Source organism: Montipora foliosa, unplaced genomic scaffold, assembly GCF_036669935.1.
Source record: "Montipora foliosa isolate CH-2021 unplaced genomic scaffold, ASM3666993v2 scaffold_420, whole genome shotgun sequence".
Lineage (NCBI taxonomy): Eukaryota > Metazoa > Cnidaria > Anthozoa > Scleractinia > Acroporidae > Montipora > Montipora foliosa.
The window spans coordinates 817,353-841,871 of record NW_027179724.1 but is presented as its reverse complement, the minus strand read 5'-3'; the positions used below and the strand labels follow the sequence as shown (position 1 = coordinate 841,871).

The window sequence follows — 24,519 nt, the reverse complement described above, 5'->3', positions numbered from 1 at the left end:
TTGGCTGGTAACCCTAAATACTATTCACTTAATTACTGTCCCAATGGAAATAGTTAATTTAGTTTCCCTCAAATTGAATGTTTTCCCCAAGGCATAAGCTGAGGGAACCAGTGAGAATCAGGGGAAACAAACTGAACTGTTTCTCGCTTTACCGGTCATTAATTAGTTTGTTATGTGCCCCCCTCCCCCCCCCCCCAAAAAAAACAACATAATCAAAGGAGGTCGTTGGTGAACATTCGCAAGTTACAGTGCATTGTTACCCTCTGATTTCATAGATTTTGCATTGTTGCCTGATCAGAGACTTCAGCTGGCAAACATTTTTATTGTTTAGGTGTCATTTGACCTCAACTTAGTCAATGAGAGTGCTTGCTGTTGGACATAAAATTCCATCTACCAGTATATAACATTATTAAATATTTTTTAAACTTGTTTTCATGTCACATTAACTGTGACCACGTTACTACACAGAAACAACAGATGTGTAGTTAACTTATTTTCTTTGTCCAAGAGAACTGGTATATTTCACCTACTAATAATAATAAAGTAATCTGTGTTTGTAGAGATTGGTTAATTGAAACAACAGAACAGTGTGGTCCAGTGATTGGGGTTGCTTGCCTTGAGATTCCAAGTTCAAGGCCCGCTTTTTCCATTCGTTCAATTTGTTCCTGGCATTCTCTGGTTCAATTTATCATCTGCACTTGTAAATAACCAACTAGTTTGCCTCTGGCCAGTTGGGATTACAGTTGTTGTGGTTGCATTTTTCTGTCGTTTCGTTGGCTGTGTTTGTTTGGCCCTGAAAAGCCCCTATGGGGAGCTTTCTCTTATGCATGTATTCATAATATTATTGTAGGTGTAATTTTGTTCAATTTTAATATATTTTCCAAATTACTGCTGTAGAATCAGAGGAAATTATATCCAGTCATAATTGACAGTCGTGAAGAATTCAGGTGAGTATTAATAATTTGACTGTGTTTTTACAAAGTGCACAATTATATCTGTCTAAAACATATATGTTCATATGACTGTGCATATGTTCAAGTTGGTATGGATCCATACAAATACTGGTACTGGTACATGTATATTGCCCCGATTTTCAAAGATGACACTGTACAAGCACTGACTGAATCATAATAGGAACATTCGAACCCACAAGTGACCAGCGCCCAACGCAATGGCTTAATAGGTCAGTTGGTTAGAACGTTGCACTGGTATCACTGAATTTTTATCATGGCTTCTCTATGCAATTGCTAAAATTGTGTCTTCTGGAATCCATGGATGCATTGTTTATAGGTCGCAATAAAGCAGCTGGCAAAAGTGTGAGGGAACCCCTGTTTGGAACAGCAGTATTTGATAATGAGCTACAGGTTGATGATTTTGTGCAGCAACACCCAACAACCACTGGAGGAAAGGAGGTGTGTAATCGTTAAGCAATATTTGGGAAAATGTACATGTACACAGTACATATTATGGCATTGACTTCTAGATGGTGAAAGGGCATAATGGGTTATTCCAGAAAAAATCCACACCCCCCGATGGATGGGGTCGTTTTTTAACCCCCCCTCTCACCTGGATTTCCTGAAGCCCAAGACCCCCCCTCCTGTCTGGATTTCCAAGACAAAAGACCGACCCTCCTGCCTGGATTTCCGGGAAAAAATATTAGGCTTAAATTTAATTTATTTTTAATAGAAAATACGCACAATCACGTATAGAAGATGTTTTTTTTTAATTTCTAAAGCTTTTGCTAAATTATATAAAAATTCTGTTGTGTGGAACTAAGAAAAGGAAGGAGCAAAAATGCTAAAACTTGAAGGAGTGTTTATACACTCTTAGCTCGTAAAAATCAATTGCCCTTGTTCTTTCTTTGCTCTTTGCGCTTTCTTTGTCCTTTCTTTGTATCATTACACGAAACAACTTAGATTATCATTTATGTCAGGTGAGAAATATGTGAACAAAATATTTCTACTATTTTCAGGGTCTGAGAGCGCTAAACTGTCACCGAACTAAAACGTTCGAATCACGTGAACTATCGGTTCAGATGACCCCTGCAGAAGACTTTTTCGAGTTCAATCCCCCCTCCCGCCTGGATTTCCAGGGTCCTTGACCCCCCCTCCCGCGAGAATTTCCAGAATCCCATCCGTCGGGGGGGGGTGTGGAATTTTTTTGGAACAACCCAATATTCTGAGGATACACTATTCAGGCATGTGCCAGGATTTTAATGTTTTCTTTTTTAAAATATTGTTATATCGTAGGAATGTAGTGACTTCATGGCAGGGAATGCAGTCCGTTCAAGATCCCGCTATTCTGCACTCTGTGAAACGGCAATATTTGGGAGAGCTTGCCGCCATGAATTTCGCAAGAGGTTTATCAATATGAAGCAAGGCGAAAGGTTAACTAACATTATTTGCTATCATTTTAGATCGGCATGACTATTCCGGGGGTAGGAGGTTAGGGGTTAGGGTTTGGGGTAGGGAGTGCATGATTTTAAGGGTACCATACCTGAAACAACCCAAACCTTTACAAAATTGATAGCCTACTTAGGCCTAAACACTATGATTTGGATAAATACTAGGCCTCAGTTTAGGATTTTTGTAGAGGTTTGGGTTATTTCAGCTATGATACCCTTCACCACCTAACCCTTCATCCCCTAACCCCCATCCCCGGAATTGTCATGCAGTCTTTCTAAGACAGTATACAATCTAGCTTAATGTCATATTTATGATGTGTTTATTTTCTGTGTATCAATGTGGTCCTGCATATTTTCTTGATGAGTATGTTTAATAATGAACCCATAGAATGCAGTTTTGCAACAAAATGTATGGTAATTTATTTTTGAGAGCATACTCAAGAAAATTCAACCTTAAATAGGAGTTGGTGATAAATGATGGTCCATTAAAGCTGATATACAGTGTATTTAAACATTCCTCATGTAAGATTTGTGTAGCTAATAATATTATGAATTTAAATTGAGAGCCTGTCAGGGTGAAACATTCATGCAAATAATCATGAGCCCCAATAACATCAAATCATTTACACAACACAGGAACACTTAAAATCCTGTGAGACGTTTTTATTGTGGGTGTCTTTTGTTGTTCACACGCCCACAGAGTTGTGTTTAAATTTATTCTAAAATACCAAAATATGGAAATAGCATGCCCTGAGGAATTCTGTATATAATTAGGCAAAAGAGGACGGAGAATAAACTTTAATGTGTACAGTAATCCAGATCATTTCATTTGAGCTATTATGCAACTTAGCTGCCTTATCCTTACTTTGAAAATTCCAAAACCATTAAACATTATTAATTTTAAATAAAATGTCCTTGAGTTTCGAGTAAAAAGCCAAATGAATCAATCGCAAGAAAACGAAACCACAACCACTAACAACCACAACCTGTAATGATAGTAATTAGTTTGTGGTGTTATGTCACTTCACATTCACACATTAAAAACTTGTTCTAAATTGTTGCAGCTATTACATCATGTAACTGCCAATATTTATTGACAGATGTTACGTATAAGGCATAGATATAAGGGCCCTTACAATGCTGAAGGCATTGTTATTCCCTTAGAGATGTGACTTGAATATTGTATACTGGCTTCAAAGGAATGTGTGAGAAACTTGATCAATAATTTAGTGGCATTCTGTATCCAAATTGCAAATTAATCATTCATTATTTCCATTCAGTATACTACTAATAATTATTGACCTTTTGCTGAACTGTATCATGAATTGCAGAATTTTAAATGCATTGCTGTTGGCTGGTAACCCTAAATACTATTCACTTAATTACTGTCCCAATGGAAATAGTTAATTTAGTTTCCCTCAAATTGAATGTTTTCCCCGAGGCATAAGCTGAGGGAACTAGTGAGAATCAGGGGAAACAAACTGAACTGTTTCTCGCCTTACCGGTCATTAATTAGTTTGTTATGTGCCCCCCTCCCCCCCCACCCCCCCCAAAAAAAACAACATAATCAAAGGAGGTCGTTGGTGAACATTCGCAAGTTACAGTGCATTGTTACCCTCTGATTTCATAGATTTTGCATTGTTGCCTGATCAGAGACTTCAGTTGGCAAACATTTTTATTGTTTAGGTGTCATTTGACCTCAACTTAGTCAATGAGAGTGCTTGCTTTTGGACATAAAATTCCATCTACCAGTATATAACATTATTAAATATTTTTTAAACTTGTTTTCATGTCACATTAACTGTGACCACGTTACTACACAGAAACAACAGATGTGTAGTTAACTTATTTTCTTTGTCCAAGAGAACTGGTATATTTCACCTACTAATAATAATAAAGTAATCTGTGTTTGTAGAGATTGGTTAATTGAAACAACAGAACAGTGTGGTCCAGTGATTGGGGTTGCTTGCCTTGAGATTCCAAGTTCAAGGCCCGCTTTTTCCATTCGTTCAATTTGTTCCTGGCATTCTCTGGTTCAATTTATCATCTGCACTTGTAAATAACCAACTAGTTTGCCTCTGGCCAGTTGGGATTACAGTTGTTGTGGTTGCATTTTTCTGTCGTTTCGTTGGCTGTGTTTGTTTGGCCCTGAAAAGCCCCTATGGGGAGCTTTCTCTTATGCATGTATTCATAATATTATTGTAGGTGTAATTTTGTTCAATTTTAATATATTTTCCAAATTACTGCTGTAGAATCAGAGGAAATTATATCCAGTCATAATTGACAGTCTTGAAGAATTCAGGTGAGTATTAATAATTTGACTGTGTTTTTACAAAGTGCACAATTATATCTGTCTAAAACATATATGTTCATATGACTGTGCATATGTTCAAGTTGGTATGGATCCATACAAATACTGGTACTGGTACATGTATATTGCCCCGATTTTCAAAGATGACACTGTACAAGCACTGACTGAATCATAATAGGAACATTCTAACCCACAAGTGACCAGCGCCCAACGCAATGGCTTAATAGGTCAGTTGGTTAGAACGTTGCACTGGTATCACTGAATTTTTATCATGGCTTCTCTATGCAATTGCTAAAATTGTGTCTTCTGGAATCCATGGATGCATTGTTCATAGGTCGCAAAAAAGCAGCTGGCAAAAGTGTGAGGGAACCCCTGTTTGGAACAGCAGTATTTGATAATGAGCTACAGGTTGATGATTTTGTGCAGCAACACCCAACAACCACTGGAGGAAAGGAGGTGTGTAATCGTTAAGCAATATTTGGGAAAATGTACATGTACACAGTACATATTATGGCATTGACTTCTAGATGGTGAAAGGGCATAATGGGTTATTCCAGAAAAAATCCACACCCCCCGATGGATGGGGTCGTTTTTTAAACCCCCCTCTCACCTGGATTTCCTGAAGCCCAAGACCCCCCCTCCTGTCTGGATTTCCAAGACAAAAGACCCCCCCTACTGCCTGGATTTCCGGGAAAAAATATTAGGCTTAAGTTTAATTTATTTTTAATAGAAAATACGCACAATCACGTATAGAAGATGTTCTTTCTTAATTTCTAAAGCTTTTGCTAAATTATATAAAAATTCTGTTGTGTGGAACTAAGAAAAGGAAGGAGCAAAAATGCTAAAACATGAACGAGTGTTTATACACTCTTAGCTCGTAAAAATCAATTGCCCTTGTTCTTTCTTTGCTCTTTGCGCTTTCTTTGTCCTTTCTTTGTATCATTACACGAAACAACTTAGATTATCATTTATGTCAGGTGAGAAATATGTGAACAAAATATTTCTACTATTTTCAGGGTCTGAGAGCGCTAAACTGTCACCGAACTAAACGTTCGAATCGCGTGAACTATCGGTTCAGATGACCCCTGCAGAAGACTTTTTCGAGTTCAATCCCCCCTCCCGCCTGGATTTCCAGGGTCCTTGACCCCCCCTCCCGCAAGAATTTCCAGAATCTTATCCGTCGGGGGGGTTTGGATTTTTTCTGGAACAACCCAATATTCTGAGGATACACTATTCAGGCATGTGCCAGGATTTTAATGTTTTCGTTTTTAAAATATTGTTATATGGTAGGAATGTAGTGACTTCATGGCAGGGAATGCAGTCCGTTGAAGATCCCGCTATTCTGCACTCTGTGAAACGGCAATATTTGGGAGAGCTTGCCGCCATGAATTTCCCAAGTGGTTTATCAATATGAAGCAAGGCGAAAGGTTAACTAACATTATTTGCTATCATTTTAGATCGGCATGACTATTCCGGGGGTAGGAGGTTAGGGGTTAGGGTGTGGGGTAGGGAGTGCATGATTTCAAGGGTACCATACCTGAAACAACCCAAACCTTTACAAAATTGATAGCCTACTTAGGCCTAAACACTATGCTTTGGATAAATACTAGGCCTAAGTTTAGGATTTTTGTAGAGGTTTGGGTTATTTCAGCTATGATACCCTTCACCACCTAACCCTTCATCCCCTACCCCCCATCCCCGGAATTGTCATGCAGTCTTTCTAAGACAGTATACAATGTAGCTTAATGTCATATTTATGATGTGTTTATTGTCTGTGTATCAATGTGGTCCTGCATATTTTCTTGATGAGTATGTTTAATAATGAACCCATAGAATGCAGTTTTGCAACAAAATGTATCGTAATTTATTTTTGAGAGCATACTCAAGAAAATTCAACCTTAAATAGGAGTTGGTGATAAATGATGGTCCATTAAAGCTGATATACAGTGTATTTAAACATTCCTCATGTAAGATTTGTGTAGCTAATAATATTATGAATTTAAATTGAGAGCCTGTCAGGGTGAAACATTCATGCAAATAATCATGAGCCCCAATAACATCAAATCATTTACACAACACAGGAACACTTAAAATCCTGTGAGACGTTTTTATTGTGGGTGTCTTTTGTTGTTCACACGCCCACAGAGTTGTGTTTAAATTTATTCTAAAATACCAAAATATGGAAATAGCATGCCCTGAGGAATTCTGTATATAATTAGGCAAAAGAGGACGGAGAATAAATATTAATGTGTACAGTATGCCAGATCATTTCATTTGAGCTATTATGCAACTTAGCTGCCTTATCCTTACTTTGAAAATTCCAAAACCATAAACATTATTAATTTTAAATAAAATGTCCTTGAGTTTTGAGTAAAAAGCCAAATGAATCAATCGCAAGAAAACGAAACCACAACCACTAACAACCACAACCTGAAATGATAGTAATTAGTTTGTGGTGTTATGTCACTTCACATTCACACATTAAAAACTTGTTCTAAATTGTTGTAGCTATTACATCATGTAACTGCCAATATTTATTGACAGATGTTACGTATAAGGCATAGATATAAGGGCCCTTACAATGCTGAAGGCATTGTTATTCCCTTAGAGATGTGACTTGAATATTGTATACTGGCTTCAAAGGAATGTGTGAGAAACTTGATCAATAATTTAGTGGCATTCTGTATCCAAATTGCAAATTAATCATTCATTATTTCCATTCAGTATACTACTAATAATTATTGACCTTTTGCTGAACTGTATCATGAATTGCAGAATTTTAAATGCATTGCTGTTGGCTGGTAACCCTAAATACTATTCACTTAATTACTGTCCCAATGGAAATAGTTAATTTAGTTTCCCTCAAATTGAATGTTTTCCCCGAGGCATAAGCTGAGGGAACCAGTGAGAATCAGGGGAAACAAACTGAACTGTTTCTCGCTTTACCGGTCATTAATTAGTTTGTTATGTGCCCCCCTCCCCCCCCCCCCCCAAAAAAAAAAAAACAAAATCAAAGGAGGTCGTTGGTGAACATTCGCAAGTTACAGTGCATTGTTACCCTCTGATTTCATAGATTTTGCATTGTTGCCTGATCAGAGACTTTAGCTGGCAAACATTTTTATTGTTTAGGTGTCATTTGACCTCAACTTAGTCAATGAGAGTGCTTGCTGTTGGACATAAAATTCCATCTACCAGTATATAACATTATTAAATATTTTTTAAACTTGTTTTCATGTCACATTAACTGTGACCACGTTACTACACAGAAACAACAGATGTGTAGTTAACTTATTTTCTTTGTCCAAAAGAACTGGTATATTTCACCTACTAATAATAATAAAGTAATCTGTGTTTGTAGAGATTGGTTAATTGAAACAACAGAACAGTGTGGTCCAGTGATTGGGGTTGCTTGCCTTGAGATTCCAAGTTCAAGGCCCGCTCTTTCCATTCGTTCAATTTGTTCCTGGCATTCTCTGGTTCAATTTATCATCTGCACTTGTAAATAACCAACTAGTTTGCCTCTGGCCAGTTGGGATTACAGTTGTTGTGGTTGCATTTTTCTGTCGTTTCGTTGGCTGTGTTTGTTTGGCCCTGAAAAGCCCCTATGGGGAGCTTTCTCTTATGCATGTATTTTTAATATTATTGTAGGTGTAATTTTGTTCAATTTTAATATATTTTCCAAATTACTGCTGTAGAATCAGAGGAAATTATATCCAGTCATAATTGACAGTCGTGAAGAATTCAGGTGAGTATTAATAATTTGACTGTGTTTTTACAAAGTGCACAATTATATCTGTCTAAAACATATATGTTCATATGACTGTGCATATGTTCAAGTTGGTATGGATCCATACAAATACTGGTACTGGTACATGTATATTGCCCCGATTTTCAAAGATGACACTGTACAAGCACTGACTGAATCATAATAGGAACATTCGAACCCACAAGTGACCAGCGCCCAACGCAATGGCTTAATAGGTCAGTTGGTTAGAACGTTGCACTGGTATCACTGAATTTTTATCATGGCTTCTCTATGCAATTGCTAAAATTGTGTCTTCTGGAATCCATTGATGCATTGTTCATAGGTCGCAATAAAGCAGCTGGCAAAAGTGTGAGGGAACCCCTGTTTGGAACAGCAGTATTTGATAATGAGCTACAGGTTGATGATTTTGTGGAGCAACACCCAACAACCACTGGAGGAAAGGAGGTGTGTAATCGTTAAGCAATATTTGGGAAAATGTACATGTACACAGTACATATTATGGCATTGACTTCTAGATGGTGAAAGGGCATAATGGGTTATTCCAGAAAAAATCCACTCCCCCCGATGGATGGGGTCGTTTTTTAACCCCCCCTCTCACCTGGATTTCCTGAAGCCCAAGACCCCCCCTCCTGTCTGGATTTCCAAGACAAAAGACCTACCCTCCTGCCTGGATTTCCGGGAAAAAATATTAGGCTTAAATTTAATTTATTTTTAATAGAAAATACGCACAATCACGTATAGAAGATGTTCTTTTTTAATTTCTAAAGCTTTTGCTAAATTATATAAAAATTCTGTTGTGTGGAACTAAGAAAAGGAAGGAGCAAAAATGCTAATACTTGAACGAGTGTTTATACACTCTTAGCTCGTAAAAATCAATTGCCCTTGTTCTTTCTTTGCTCTTTGCGCTTTCTTTGTCCTTTCTTTGTATCATTACACGAAACAACTTAGATTATCATTTATGTCAGGTGAGAAATATGTGAACAAAATATTTCTACTATTTTCAGGGTCTGAGAGCGCTAAACTGTCACCGAACTAAAACGTTCGAATCGCGTGAACTATCGGTTCAGATGACCCCTGCAGAAGACTTTTTCGAGTTCAATCCCCCCTCCCGCCTGGATTTCCAGGGTCCTTGACCCCCCCTCCCGCGAGAATTTCCAGAATCCCATCCGTCGGGGGGGGGTGTGGATTTTTTCTGGAACAACCCAATATTCTGAGGATACACTATTCAGGCATGTGCCAGGATTTTAATGTTTTCTTTTTTAAAATATTGTTATATCGTAGGAATGTAGTGACTTCATGGCAGGGAATGCAGTCCGTTCAAGATCCCGCTATTCTGCACTCTGTGAAACGGCAATATTTGGGAGAGCTTGCCGCCATGAATTTCCCAAGAGGTTTATCAATATGAAGCAAGGCGAAAGGTTAACTAACATTATTTGCTATCATTTTAGATCGGCATGACTATTCCGGGGGTAGGAGGTTAGGGGTTAGGGTTTGGGGTAGGGAGTGCATGATTTCAAGGGTACCATACCTGAAACAACCCAAACCTTTACAAAATTGATAGCCTACTTAGGCCTAAACACTATGATTTGGATAAATACTAGGCCTCAGTTTAGGATTTTTGTAGAGGTTTGGGTTATTTCAGCTATGATACCCTTCACCACCTAACCCTTCATCCCCTACCCCCCATCCCCGGAATTGTCATGCAGTCTTTCTAAGACAGTATACAATGTAGCTTAATGTCATATTTATGATGTGTTTATTTTCTGTGTATCAATGTGGTCCTGCATATTTTCTTGATGAGTATGTTTAATAATGAACCCATAGAATGCAGTTTTGCAACAAAATGTATCGTAATTTATTTTTGAGAGCATACTCAAGAAAATTCAACCTTAAATAGGAGTTGGTGATAAATGATGGTCCATTAAAGCTGATATACAGTGTATTTAAACATTCCTCATGTAAGATTTGTGTATAGCTAATAATATTATGAATTTAAATTGAGAGCCTGTCAGGGTGAAACATTCATGCAAATAATCATGAGCCCCAATAACATCAAATCATTTACACAACACAGGAACACTTAAAATCCTGTGAGACGTTTTTATTATGGGTGTCTTTTGTTGTTCACACGCCCACAGAGTTGTGTTTAAATTTATTCTAAAATACCAAAATATGGAAATAGCATGCCCTGAGGAATTCTGTATATAATTAGGCAAAAGAGGACGGAGAATAAACTTTAATGTGTACAGTATGCCAGATCATTTCATTTGAGCTATTATGCAACTTAGCTGCCTTATCCTTACTTTGAAAATTCCAAAACCATTAAACATTATTAATTTTAAATAAAATGTCCTTGAGTTTCGAGTAAAAAGCCAAATGAATCAATCGCAAGAAAATGAAACCACAACCACTAACAACCACAACCTGTAATGATAGTAATTAGTTTGTGGTGTTATGTCACTTCACATTCACACATTAAGAACTTGTTCTAAATTGTTGTAGCTATTACATCATGTAACTGCCAATATTTATTGACAGATGTTACGTATAAGGCATAGATATAAGGGCCCTTACAATGCTGAAGGCATTGTTATTCCCTTAGAGATGTGACTTGAATATTGTATACTGGCTTCAAAGGAATGTGTGAGAAACTTGATCAATAATTTAGTGGCATTCTGTATCCAAATTGCAAATTAATCATTCATTATTTCCATTCAGTATACTACTAATAATTATTGACCTTTTGCTGAACTGTATCATGAATTGCAGAATTTTAAATGCATTGCTGTTGGCTGGTAACCCTAAATACTATTCACTTAATTACTGTCCCAATGGAAATAGTTAATTTAGTTTCCCTCAAATTGAATGTTTTCCCCGAGGCATAAGCTGAGGGAACCAGTGAGAATCAGGGGAAACAAACTGAACTGTTTCTCGCTTTACCGGTCATTAATTAGTTTGTTATGTGGCTCCCTCGCCCCCCCTCCCTCCCAATAAAAAAAAACAAAATCAAAGGAGGTCGTTGGTGAACATTCGCAAGTTACAGTGCATTGTTACCCTCTGATTTCATAGATTTTGCATTGTTGCCTGATCAGAGACTTTAGCTGGCAAACATTTTTATTGTTTAGGTGTCATTTGACCTCAACTTAGTCAATGAGAGTGCTTGCTGTTGGACATAAAATTCCATCTACCAGTATATAACATTATTAAATATTTTTTAAACTTGTTTTCATGTCACATTAACTGTGACCACGTTACTACACAGAAACAACAGATGTGTAGTTAACTTATTTTCTTTGTCCAAGAGAACTGGTATATTTCACCTACTAATAATAATAAAGTAATCTGTGTTTGTAGAGATTGGTTAATTGAAACAACAGAACAGTGTGGTCCAGTGATTGGGGTTGCTTGCCTTGAGATTCCAAGTTCAAGGCCCGCTCTTTCCATTCGTTCAATTTGTTCCTGGCATTCTCTGGTTCAATTTATCATCTGCACTTGTAAATAACCAACTAGTTTGCCTCTGGCCAGTTGGGATTACAGTTGTTGTGGTTGCATTTTTCTGTCATTTCGTTGGCTGTGTTTGTTTGGCCCTGAAAAGCCCCTATGGGGAGCTTTCTCTTATGCATGTATTCATAATATTATTGTAGGTGTAATTTTGTTCAATTTTAATATATTTTCCAAATTACTGCTGTAGAATCAGAGGAAATTATATCCAGTCATAATTGACAGTCGTGAAGAATTCAGGTGAGTATTAATAATTTGACTGTGTTTTTACAAAGTGCACAATTATATCTGTCTAAAACATATATGTTCATATGACTGTGCATATGTTCAAGTTGGTATGGATCCATACAAATACTGGTACTGGTACATGTATATTGCCCCGATTTTCAAAGATGACACAAGCACTGACTGAATCATAATAGGAACATTCGAACCCACAAGTGACCAGCGCCCAACGCCAATGGCTTAATAGGTCAGTTGGTTAGAACGTTGCACTGGTATCACTGAATTTTTATCATGGTTTCTCTATGCAATTGCTAAAATTGTGTTAATAACTGAGGATCATAGCTTCACTTGAGTTGGTATATTATAAACTTGTTAAATTTCTGGCATTTCACATTTTAAGATTAATCTGAGAGGTTTCAATTTTAGGATATATCGTCATAGACTATCATGTTTGAAGTTTGAGGCAAGTGAAGTGGATTGCGTTGACATAATTGATTGCCCTGCTTGTCCCAAGGTAGGTTGTAGAACCTTCTACAAGAGATATTAACATAATGAATTTCAGGATAGGCCCAGTACATCACTGGCATGTGCATAAAGCTGAAACAGGAAAGTTTAGTTCATGCAAAATTGAGCCAGAGCAAACAAAATGGTATTAAAGTTATATTTCTGAACGTGACTTATTGTACTGTATTAACCAATGATAACAACATTATTTCCTTCAGAATCATGGAACTCTTCTGGAATCCATGGATGCATTGTTCATAGGTCGCAAAAAAGCAGCTGGCAAAAGTGTGAGGGAACCCCTGTTTGGAACAGCAGTATTTGATAATGAGCTACAGTTTGATGATTTTGTGCAGCAACACCCAACAAACACTGGAGGAAAGGAGGTGTGTAATCGTTAAGCAATATTTGGGAAAATGTACATGTACACAGTACATATTATGGCATTGACTTCTAGATGGTGAAAGGGCATAATGGGTTATTCCAGAAAAAATCCACACCCCCCGATGGATGGGGTCGTTTTCTAACCCCCCCTCTCACTTGGATTTCCTGAAGCCCAAGACCCCCCCTCCTGTCTGGATTTCCAAGACAAAAGACCCCCCCTCCTGCCTGGATTTCCGGGAAAAAATATTAGGCTTAAATTTAATTTATTTTTAATAGAAAATACGCACAATCACGTATAGAAGATGTTCTTTTTTAATTTTTAAAGCTTTTGCTAAATTATTTAAAAATTCTGTTGTGTGGAACTAAGAAAAGGAAGGAGCAAAAATGCTAAAACATGAACGAGTGTTTATACACTCTTAGCTCGTAAAAATCAATTGCCCTTGTTCTTTCTTTGCTCTTTGCGCTTTCTTTGTCCTTTCTTTGTATCATTACACGAAACAACTTAGATTATCATTTATGTCAGGTGAGAAATATGTGAACAAAATATTTCTACTATTTTCAGGGTCTGAGAGCGCTAAACTGTCACCGAACTAAACGTTCGAATCGCGTGAACTATCGGTTCAGATGACCCCTGCAGAATACAATACAATACATACTTCATTGACCGCTCCCCATAGGGGCTTTTCAGAGCCAATGAAACACAATCAACGAAACAACAGAACACAACAGCTACAACTGTTAAGAATCCCAACTGGCCGGAGGCAAACCAGTTGGCTATTTACAAGTGCAGCTGGGAAGTTGAACCACGGACAACCAGGAACAAATTCAACGAGTGGTCAGAGCGGGTCTTGAACCCGGGATCTCCGGATCTCAAGGCAAGCGCCCTAACCACTGGGCCACACTGAACTTTTTCGAGTTCAATCCCCCCTCCCGCCTGGATTTCCAGGTTCCTTGACCCCCCCTCCCGCGAGAATTTCCAGAATCCCATCCGTCGGGAGGTGTGTGGATTTTTTCTGGAACAACCCAATATTCTGAAGATACACTATTCAGGCATGTGCCAGGATTTTAATGTTTTCTTTTTTAAAATATTGTTATATCGTAGGAATGTAGTGACCTCATGGCAGGGAATGCAGTCCGTTCAAGATCCCGCTATTCTGCACTCTGTGAAACGGCAATATTTGGGAGAGCTTGCCGCCATGAATTTCCCAAGAGGTTTATCAATATGAAGCAAGGCGAAAGGTTAACTAACATTATTTGCTATCATTTTAGATCGGCATGACTATTCCGGGGGTAGGAGGTTAGGGGTTAGGGTGTGGGGTAGGGAGTGCATGATTTCAAGGGTACCATACCTGAAACAACCCAAACCTTTACAAAATTGATAGCCTACTTAGGCCTAAACACTATGCTTTGGATAAATACTAGGCCTAAGTTTAGGATTTTTGTAGAGGTTTGGGTTATTTCAGCTATGATACCCTTCACCACCTAACCCTTCATCCCCTAACCCCCATCCCCGGAATTGTCATGCAGTCTTTCTAAGACAGTATACAATGTAGCTTAATGTCATATTTATGATGTGTTTATTCTCTGTGTATCAATGTGGTCCTGCATATTTTCTTGATGAGTATGTTTAATAATGAACCCATAGAATGCAGTTTTGCAACAAAATGTATCGTAATTTATTTTTGAGAGCATACTCAAGAAAATTCAACCTTAAATAGGAGTTGGTGATAAATGATGGTCCATTAAAGCTGATATACAGTGTATTTAAACATTCCTCATGTAAGATTTGTGTAGCTAATAATATTATGAATTTAAATTGAGAGCCTGTCAGGGTGAAACATTCATGCAAATAATCATGAGCCCCAATAACATCAAATCATTTACACAACACAGGAACACTTAAAATCCTGTGAGACGTTTTTATTGTGGGTGTCTTTTGTTGTTCACACGCCCACAGAGTTGTGTTTAAATTTATTCTAAAATACCAAAATATGGAAATAGCATGCCCTGAGGAATTCTGTATATAATTAGGCAAAAGAGGACGGAGAATAAATTTTAATGTGTACAGTATGCCAGATCATTTCATTTGAGCTATTATGCAACTTAGCTGCCTTATCCTTACTTTGAAAATTCCAAAACCATAAACATTATTAATTTTAAATAAAATGTCCTTGAGTTTCGAGTAAAAAGCCAAATGAATCAATCGCAAGAAAACGAAACCACAACCACTAACAACCACAACCTGTAATGATAGTAATTAGTTTGTGGTGTTATGTCACTTCACATTCACACATTAAGAACTTGTTCTAAATTGTTGTAGCTATTACATCATGTAACTGCCAATATTTATTGACAGATGTTACGTATAAGGCATAGATATAAGGGCCCTTACAATGCTGAAGGCATTGTTATTCCCTTAGAGATGTGACTTGAATATTGTATACTGGCTTCAAAGGAATGTGTGAGAAACTTGATCAATAATTTAGTGGCATTCTGTATCCAAATTGCAAATTAATCATTCATTATTTCCATTCAGTATACTACTAATAATTATTGACCTTTTGCTGAACTGTATCATGAATTGCAGAATTTTAAATGCATTGCTGTTGGCTGGTAACCCTAAATACTATTCACTTAATTACTGTCCCAATGGAAATAGTTAATTTAGTTTCCCTCAAATTGAATGTTTTCCCCGAGGCATAAGCTGAGGGAACCAGTGAGAATCAGGGGAAACAAACTGAACTGTTTCTCGCTTTACCGGTCATTAATTAGTTTGTTATGTGCCGCTCCCCCCCCCCCCCCCCCCCAAAAAAAAAAACAAAATCAAAGGAGGTCGTTGGTGAACATTCGCAAGTTACAGTGCATTGTTACCCTCTGATTTCATAGATTTTGCATTGTTGCCTGATCAGAGACTTTAGCTGGCAAACATTTTTATTGTTTAGGTGTCATTTGACCTCAACTTAGTCAATGAGAGTGCTTGCTGTTGGACATAAAATTCCATCTACCAGTATATAACATTATTAAATATTTTTTAAACTTGTTTTCATGTCACATTAACTGTGACCACGTTACTACACAGAAACAACAGATGTGTAGTTAACTTATTTTCTTTGTCCAAGAGAACTGGTATATTTCACCTACTAATAATAATAAAGTAATCTGTGTTTGTAGAGATTGGTTAATTGAAACAACAGAACAGTGTGGTCCAGTGATTGGGGTTGCTTGCCTTGAGATTCCAAGTTCAAGGCCCACTCTTTCCATTCGTTCAATTTGTTCCTGGCATTCTCTGGTTCAATTTATCATCTGCACTTGTAAATAACCAACTAGTTTGCCTCTGGCCAGTTGGGATTACAGTTGTTGTGGTTGCATTTTTCTGTCGTTTCGTTGGCTGTGTTTGTTTGGCCCTGAAAAGCCCCTATGGGGAGCTTTCTCTTATGCATGTATTCATAATATTATTGTAGGTGTAATTTTGTTCAATTTTAATATATTTTCCAAATTACTGCTGTAGAATCAGAGGAAATTATATCCAGTCATAATTGACAGTCTTGAAGAATTCAGGTGAGTATTAATAATTTGACTGTGTTTTTACAAAGTGCACAATTATATCTGTCTAAAACATATATGTTCATATGACTGTGCATATGTTCAAGTTGGTATGGATCCATACAAATACTGGTACTGGTACATGTATATTGCCCCGATTTTCAAAGATGACACAAGCACTGACTGAATCATAATAGGAACATTCGAACCCACAAGTTATGTCGCTTTTGGCTGCTCATGAGTTATGTTTTGAATCATTCACTATGTAGGGTTTCATTAAGAATTTACATTCATGTGGAATAATTTGTTTGTCATAGACTTGCTTATCCAGTTTGGATTCTAAACAATCTTTTGGATGAAATACATGTAAGCAGTCAGTCACTTAATGTGTGCATCCTTTATGATGTTGCATGCCTTTTGGAAACTCACCTGCAGGTACAGTACCAATTTCCACTCACTCGTACTGTATTCATGCTGGTCTGTTTTATCCTTACATTAGTAAAAAGTTGCAAATTAATGGTATATTATTTTTTTGTACTGATAAGATAACATGCATTGCGTAGGCTCAAGGGCAGCACCACATTTTGCAGTCTGTTAAGTTGGCAATTCCTATTTTTCATAGTTATGGACACAAAGCGAACTGCCAGGTGTGTGGTTTTTTCATTGCTTGATATATTTTCTTCGTTGAATAATGACCACCATTTAGTGCAAAGGATAAATGAGAATAAATTGCCATGGTGTATTTCTAATGGGATTGCTTTCCTTTGTACTGTTTTATGCTTTGTTTATTTATCCCCAGATTAAGTACAGTCCCCGGAGAGTACCTGGTTTTGGTCTCACTGATGGTGAAGTCCTCGAGAGACTTTGGTCCTATCTTCGAAGATTTGGAAAAATGACGAAGGAGATGTGGCCAAACCATAGGGTTGATGTGCTCTCCGATGCACTGTTGTTTTATGCCAAGAAGAAATCTGCTAACCTAGGTGAATAATACATTTTCTGTGAGTGCAGAAATCCAAATCCAAACCTTAACATCACAATAACCCTTTGTAGGCTTAATGTTGGTTCTTACTCTAGGGTTAATGCCACGTTTGAGCTGAACATGGCTTATTTACGATGACCTGCTTCTTTGTAAACTGTGCCTGTGTCAGCAATCAATAACAATATCATTATACCATCAAATTAGGCAAAACTCGTATTTTTAACCCTATTGCTTCTTTTGGCTTAAAATTATTCTGACTCACATTGTGACCTTTCAAAACCCTAGCTAGTACCACAGAGAAAGAAGCACGTTTTCTTCAATCAGTACCATGATTTCAGGTCTCTGCTCTACCTGATTTATACACATACACACTCACACTTTATAATTGTGTGTAATCGAACGTTATTGAAGATGACCTCTTCACTTATAGATATATAGGTGAAAGTTTAAAAGTGCAACCGTCTGATCAACAGATATTTTCACACCCAACTAGTGATCAGGAGGACATTGGTTTAAATGCAAATATTTCTTTCAGAGGTTGTCTATCATTGAGTTCCCTTCAATAACTTAGATTCCCTCTCTTTACATATACTGTATTCATCTTTTAGGTAAGCTGTTATCTGATCACATGAAGAGAGCAGTGGTGGTAATTAAAGATTCTGAGGAAGAATTGATTAACCTATTGGCCAGCCTCACAGGTGTGAGATTAATACTCATCCAAACGGAGTCCCTACATCATGTTTCAGTTTCCAAAAGTCTTTATTGAATGATTACATTTGAAAATGAAAAGGCCTATAATAAAAGGTCGTGTTTTTATAAAAGTGGATGTCCACTTACATACTATTCTACCGTAGCTACCTTAGTTTGCATATCACATTCTTCTTTGGTCTTTTTTATGATTTGGTTAATTCTACAAAATCTACTCTTTATCCATCCTTTTCACAAGAAAGAGACTGCTGTTAACCTATATACCTCTTACTAGCCGCGTTATCAGTCCGTGCTGTAAGTAACGGACCAACGGGGAAAACGAGGATTCGTAAACTTACAGCACGGACCGAGAAAGTGATGTTAGTAAGGTATTTAGAATATCTCTGAGGTTAATCCGGCGCGCGTGCAAAGAAACTAGTCGAAGTCAAGCGGACAGTTCAACTGCTACAAAGATTGAACTAAATCGAAAACTAAATCTTCCTGGCTGTTTGAAATAGTTGCTTGCAAGATTCAAACAGTTTTACAAGTTTATGTAGTAGAAACGACATGAAAAACTTGCTAGATAATGTGTTATCGAAATTTTAAATTCAGCAGGCTGTAAAGTGGGCCGTACTGTAGAATACGGCCCGCTTATTTAGCCAATCACAGCCCACGTACTGTTTAAGAGATATCATAATGGACGTTATTAAATACTGGATCATTGGATAATGCAATTCGAGAGTTTTGATTGACTAAGCCATCATGGGTTATGAGCCATTATACCATGATCTTCAAACACGGCAAGCATATGCGTGAATTTTTGAGCCTTTTTATTTTTATTTTAGTCTAGTTTTCTATATTTTGGGGGGTTTTTAATAAAACAATTATTCCACTCGCGCTTGTTGGATATGAGATGATTATAGCCAACCCGGCGCTAGGCGCCTCGTTGGCTATCTATCATCTCATATCCAACAAGCGCGAGTGGAATAACTGTTAAATAATGCCTAAAAACCCCTAAATGCGGGCAACCTGTATTAAGCAATCAGTATACCTTTAACGTTGAACGGTCCTCTTGTATGTATTCCGTTACAATTACTTTTTAGCCCCAGTTCGAAGGGAAGAGGTTGCAGCATGGGCAGACCAGGAAGCAGAATGGACAGGAGGCTTAAACAAACCTGTTGAACATCCTTCGTGGACACATGGTTATGTAATATACTTGAAAAGGTACTATGAAATCCGAGCCAAGTGGGAGCAAGAATCCGAACCTGAAAAATTGCAGCAACTGTATGCTCAAATGAACAAGTATGTTTGATATTTCTTAACCCTATGAATCCCAAAAACACCACTTACGGATCGTGCCTTTAGTCAACTTTCCTACTAGTTGATGGGTGATCATGTTGGTTCTAACAGGTTGATAACCGCCTCACCACGAAAAACTTTGGCTTCCTGATCCACACTTCTCAATTTTGTACTGTATTAAACTTTCATTTCCATAAACGTTTTCACGTGAATTACGAACGCAAACCTAATTGACCATTTTCAACCTTGGTGGCCACGAGCCCATATGAGTAGAAGAGTAGTGAGTAGCACAAAGTAACAGATATGTTCAATTTGCTGTTTTCCCTCCTCTTTTCACCTGATCACGTAGACCTACCAGAAAACATTACGTGTAGGATATGCTGTATTTATGTATAATTAGGAAATGTGCCGTGAATTCCCTTCAGTAGGAAGTGTGTTCCGCATGCTTCCTTACATATAGAAGTGCAATTTAGCCTCTTTCTCACCTGATGAATTTCATTAAAGTAACAATTGTAATGTATGGCTTTTTATCAGGTTGGAACGTGTTCTGGTAGATTTAGAGTATAAGAATGGCGTCACTCGTCGGTGGACCACTTCTAGTGAGGAATACAAAATCGCGCGAGATGCTGCGTCCGACCGAAGTAAAAAGGCTGCTTTGATAAACCTACATGCCAAAGTTATTGAGCGGTGGTTCCTATTAAGTTTAAAGGCAAAATATGCAGGTAAGATAATCCATACCCTCTTTGAGCTCATGTACCTGCAACACAATAGCAAGAAAAACATACCTTTACCATATAAATTGTGTTATGAAGCCCTTCGTTGTTCGTAGGTTTCCTGTTTTCCTTATCGACGATTGATACCAAACAATTTACCTCTTAAAGGTTATTAATTTATTACTGCGTCACTGTTGCTAGACGAACTTTTGAATGGTGGTAGCAAAAAAAATGCGTATTGGTTGCTTTCCATATAGGTTTGTGAGGTAATGCAAATGCCATACCAATTATCGAAGAGCATTTTACGCAATCCGTTTTGAGTCAATCATATCTACTTAATAACTGAGAGTGAGGTAGTTACAGCAAGATCTCGAATTGAGGCCTTGCTGTCGCTCGATCAACACAGCTAGGCCGAGGTTTGAGATTTTGCTGTAACGACCGAACACTCCAGGTTATTAAGTTGTTTAATATAGCTAACAGAACGGTAGCCGTCCTCGTCGTCCTTGCTTAGGCTCACTAATTCCTAGTAAGAAACAAGTAGTTTACCGTTGTGTGATACCCCTTTCTAGACTCTAGTAGGCACTTAAAATTAAAAGTGCTTACAAAATCCCTTGCGAAGTTGTATATGCATGGATTCTGGACTCTAGCGCTTTGCAGTTGGTTACTGAATATAGTAATAACAGTTCGTTTTAAGGGTGCTTCCATGCAATTCATGAGATGCTGCATATATTTTGTCATCCTCTTCTTCTGACTATCTTTTCACCTGACCTCTTCAATACTTCTTTTTTTTTCCAGATGGTCATGCTCTTTCCAAACGGCTTTCAAAGCAGGTTACACAAGCCACAAAATCTGTGCGCACTGCTCTCGATAATTTCAACCGCCTGGATTGCAGCCCTGGTTGGTTATTGGCGCGATCCCTTGAGTTCGACCAAGTAAAGAACTTGGAAGCAGACGTGTGGCTAAGAAGTGAATTAATCAGTTCAGCCTCGTCAGAAGTCCCAATATCGGTCAAACGGAGGGCTATTGACTTGTTTCATTTGCTCGATCGAGGAAAAGAAGAATTGGACTTGCTTCAGGAAGAAATGAAGAACACAGTAGAGCACTTTACCAGCCAACATAGAACCCTTACCACCTTGATATTAGATTCTAATATTTCTTCTTTATCTAAAGAGGCGAAAGGCAAAAATGTGTTCTTTAAAATGAAACTGTTATCTGTTGAAGGACAACTTTTAGAGCTTCATAATTTGTTCAAAGGTTGCATTGAAATCTCAATTCCAAGCTTTGTTTTTGACCAGGAGAGTATTCCTGTGAACAGTGATCGTGAAGGGGATGAAGATATTGATGCCTCTGACGCGTTGCTGTGTCTTCCAGAAAGTGTAGATGATGCTCTGTTCAGTGAATCTGAATGCGAGAGTGATTTAGGCGATGAATTACATGACGATAGAGACAGTGCTTTTTTCAGTTTTTCTGGAACTTAGTATTACTTACGTTTCGTTTCCATTGACTTGACTTTGCTTTCAAGATATATGTTTTGTTAATTTAGATCAGAAAGATCTTTGTAATCAAAAATGGCAAATCAAACATTTATTTTTCTGCTTTCTTCCAATAATATTTTGAATGTAAAGCACAGATTTGCGATTACAAAAGATAAAAATTGCCGTGCAATGCATTCGTCGGGGGCACCCAACGAAAATATAGTTCAAAACCACTTAAACATAGCATTGTTAAACGTATGTTAGTATTTTAACGGTAGATATAGGCATATTTTTATCCCCTAAAAATTTTTCATCTGTTTGGATTTTCCCAGGAGAGCTGAAAGTCCAGTGATCCGAAAATTATAGGGATCAAAACTTACCATTTCGAAAATTTTAGCCTGAAAAAATGCTCCCGAAAGTACTAGGTGACCTTTTTAGGGTAAAAATCCGTTAAAAATGGGCGATTGTACCATTTTTCAGATGTTCGAAAATCCAAGGAGAGTCAGGCAAGCAAGAACTTTTACAACAAATGTTCCGAAAATTTTAGATCTCAAATCGTCTTCCGAACAGATATTTTCCGAAAGTTGAAGTTGGGTGCCCCTGATTGTTTGTGAGTAGTATACGTTACTTTCAACTAGACCCATCTATCAAGAATTTCAAACTAGTAGTATTGGACCATTAAATAAAAATGAGCACTTCAACCTCGTTCCCAGAGTCCCTTTCTTCTAAATTCCCATAATTAACCCCGTTTTTCAACATATCTCATACCCTCCACGCGATGCCGATTCAGAATAGAACAACACACTTTGGAAAACGGGGTCAATTATAGGAATTTAGAAGGAAATCCAACATATCTAATACCCTCCACGCGATGTCAATTCTAAGTAAAAAACACAAAATGAAAAACGGGGTTAACTAAGGGAATTTATCAGAAAATCCAGCATATCGCATACGCTCCACGTGATGCCAATGGCCAATTAAAAAACACAAAATGAAAAACTGGGTCAATTATGGGAATTTAGATGAAAATTCAACATATCTTATACCCTTCATGCGGTGTAATCTCCAATGATACACCATACACTAAAAAGTGGGGTCCATTATGGAAAATTACCCGAAAATGCAACATATCGCATACGCTCCACAAGATGTCAAGCCCATATTTTAAAAACAATTGAATTTTCTTTAAAATTCCCATAATAAACCCCGTTTTCAACATATCTCATACCCTTCACGCGATGCCGATTAACAATAGAAAAACAAACTTTGAAAAACGGGGTCAATTATGTGAACTAAGAAGGAAATGCAACATATCGCATACACTCCACGCGATGGCAATCCTCAACTAAAAAACACAAAATGAAAAAAGGGGTTAATTATGGGAATTCAGAAGAAAATTCAACATATCTTATACCCTCCACGCGATGTAATCTGCAATGATACAACATACACTGAAAAAGGGGGTGAATTATGGAAAATTAGAAGAAAAATTTCAACATATCGCATACACTCCATGCGATGTCAATCCTCAACTAAAAAACACAAAATGAAAAAAGGGGTTAATTATGGGAATTTAAAAGGAAATTCAACATATATTTCATACCCTTCACGCGAAGCCGATTCACAATAGAACAACACACTGAACAACATGAATTTTCTGCTAATTTTCCATAAAGGACTCCCTTTTTCAGAGTATATGTTGCATCATTGGAGATTACATCGCGTGGAGGGTATGATATGTTGACTTTCCTTCTTAAGGTAATTCCTTAGTATTGCATTGCGCATCCCTACTGCGCACGATTTTCCCGTCATTAGCGCGCGCACATGAGCACGTGCGCATACAAAACGTAAGAGATTTCGCTCAAACTAAACCCGATAACGAAATAAAGGCTCCTTTTCTCTCAAACGAGCACGGTGACCCCCGATTTTTTTTTCAGGTATTTGCTAAGAACAGTCTAATAAAGAACATATTTGAAGAAGAAAAAAAAGTTTGATAGTAGAACATGAATTTTTTTTTTGGAAAACAGTTCCGTACTGGGTGTATTTTACCCAAGGCGAGGACTTCAAGCTAACCACGGAACTGTAAAAAAAAAGGGAACTATTCCCACAACCAAGGAATCAAAGTCGGCGTAAATGAAGCATTACTGCTTATGTAAATAAAAGAAGCTTTATTATCAAAAGAAACTTTTGTGTCTTTGAAGTAACCAAGACTTAATTCTGTATGAAGGTGATTCGAATTTTTAAAGTTACGTTCTAATTCGCCTCGCTCAACCGAACGTAAATTATTTTACCCTTCAATTCCCGTAAATGATCAAACAAACAAGGAATATGGAAGGATTCGCAAGCGGATCCGAATGCAGTTTAATAGTTTACATACACTCTTCTTCTTCTTTTCCTTAACATATATTCTTTACAATAAGTAAAAAGCGAGCGTTAACAATAACGTATCAATCTCTCTCTCTCTCTCTCTCTCTCTCTCTCTCTCTCTCTCTCTCTCTCTCTCTCTCTCTCTCTCTCTCTCTCTCTCTCTCTCTCTCTCTCTCTCTCTCTCTCTCTCTCTCTCTCTCTCTCTCTCTCTCTCTCTCTCTCTCTCTCTCTCTCTCTCTCTCTCTCTCTCTCTCTCTCTTTCATCCTTTTGTTTTTTTGTTTTTTTTTCGGTATTTGTAATCCGCTAGGTCTTTACAATTTCGTATAATCCATGTTCTTTTTCTTTAAAGTAATAAGCAGATAC

The 24,519-nt window shown here is 37.6% G+C and overlaps 3 protein-coding genes across 3 annotated transcripts in view; all 3 read left to right on the top strand.

Annotated features, from left to right (window-relative positions):
- LOC137988531 (uncharacterized) overlaps positions 1-24,519 on the top strand; it is a gene marked incomplete at its 5' end in the record, with an annotated part of 670,231 nt that overhangs the window by 612,381 nt on the left and 33,331 nt on the right. The gene's annotated exons all lie outside the window — the stretch shown is intronic.
- LOC137988503 (uncharacterized) lies at positions 8,476-12,219 on the top strand. Its single transcript, XM_068834508.1, has 3 exons — positions 8,476-8,925; positions 9,763-9,899; positions 12,173-12,219. Exons 1-3 carry the CDS (start codon positions 8,752-8,754, stop codon positions 12,198-12,200), a joined length of 339 nt encoding a protein of 112 aa, XP_068690609.1. The 5' UTR covers positions 8,476-8,751; the 3' UTR covers positions 12,201-12,219.
- On the top strand, positions 12,294-22,692 carry LOC137988506 (uncharacterized). The gene is made up of 12 exons (XM_068834512.1): positions 12,294-12,317; positions 12,608-12,721; positions 12,930-13,094; positions 14,296-14,331; positions 16,601-16,650; positions 16,953-17,001; positions 17,199-17,282; positions 17,435-17,615; positions 18,223-18,312; positions 19,405-19,603; positions 20,135-20,322; positions 21,109-22,692. The coding sequence occupies exons 1-12, from the start codon at positions 12,294-12,296 to the stop codon at positions 21,789-21,791; spliced, it is 1,863 nt and encodes a 620-aa protein (XP_068690613.1). The 3' UTR covers positions 21,792-22,692.

Coding starts and splice junctions, on each gene's coding strand:
- LOC137988503 (XM_068834508.1), top strand. CDS start 8,752: ATGCAATTGCTAAAATTGTGTCTTCTGGAATCCATTGATGCATTGTTC. Junction 8,926..9,762: donor CAACCACTGGAGGAAAGGAG/GTGTGTAATCGT, acceptor GTTATATCGTAG/GAATGTAGTGACTTCATGGC. Junction 9,900..12,172: donor AATATGAAGCAAGGCGAAAG/GTTAACTAACAT, acceptor TTACTGCTGTAG/AATCAGAGGAAATTATATCC.
- LOC137988506 (XM_068834512.1), top strand. CDS start 12,294: ATGACTGTGCATATGTTCAAGTTG. Junction 12,318..12,607: donor CTGTGCATATGTTCAAGTTG/GTATGGATCCAT, acceptor TCACATTTTAAG/ATTAATCTGAGAGGTTTCAA. Junction 14,332..16,600: donor AATATGAAGCAAGGCGAAAG/GTTAACTAACAT, acceptor TTACTGCTGTAG/AATCAGAGGAAATTATATCC.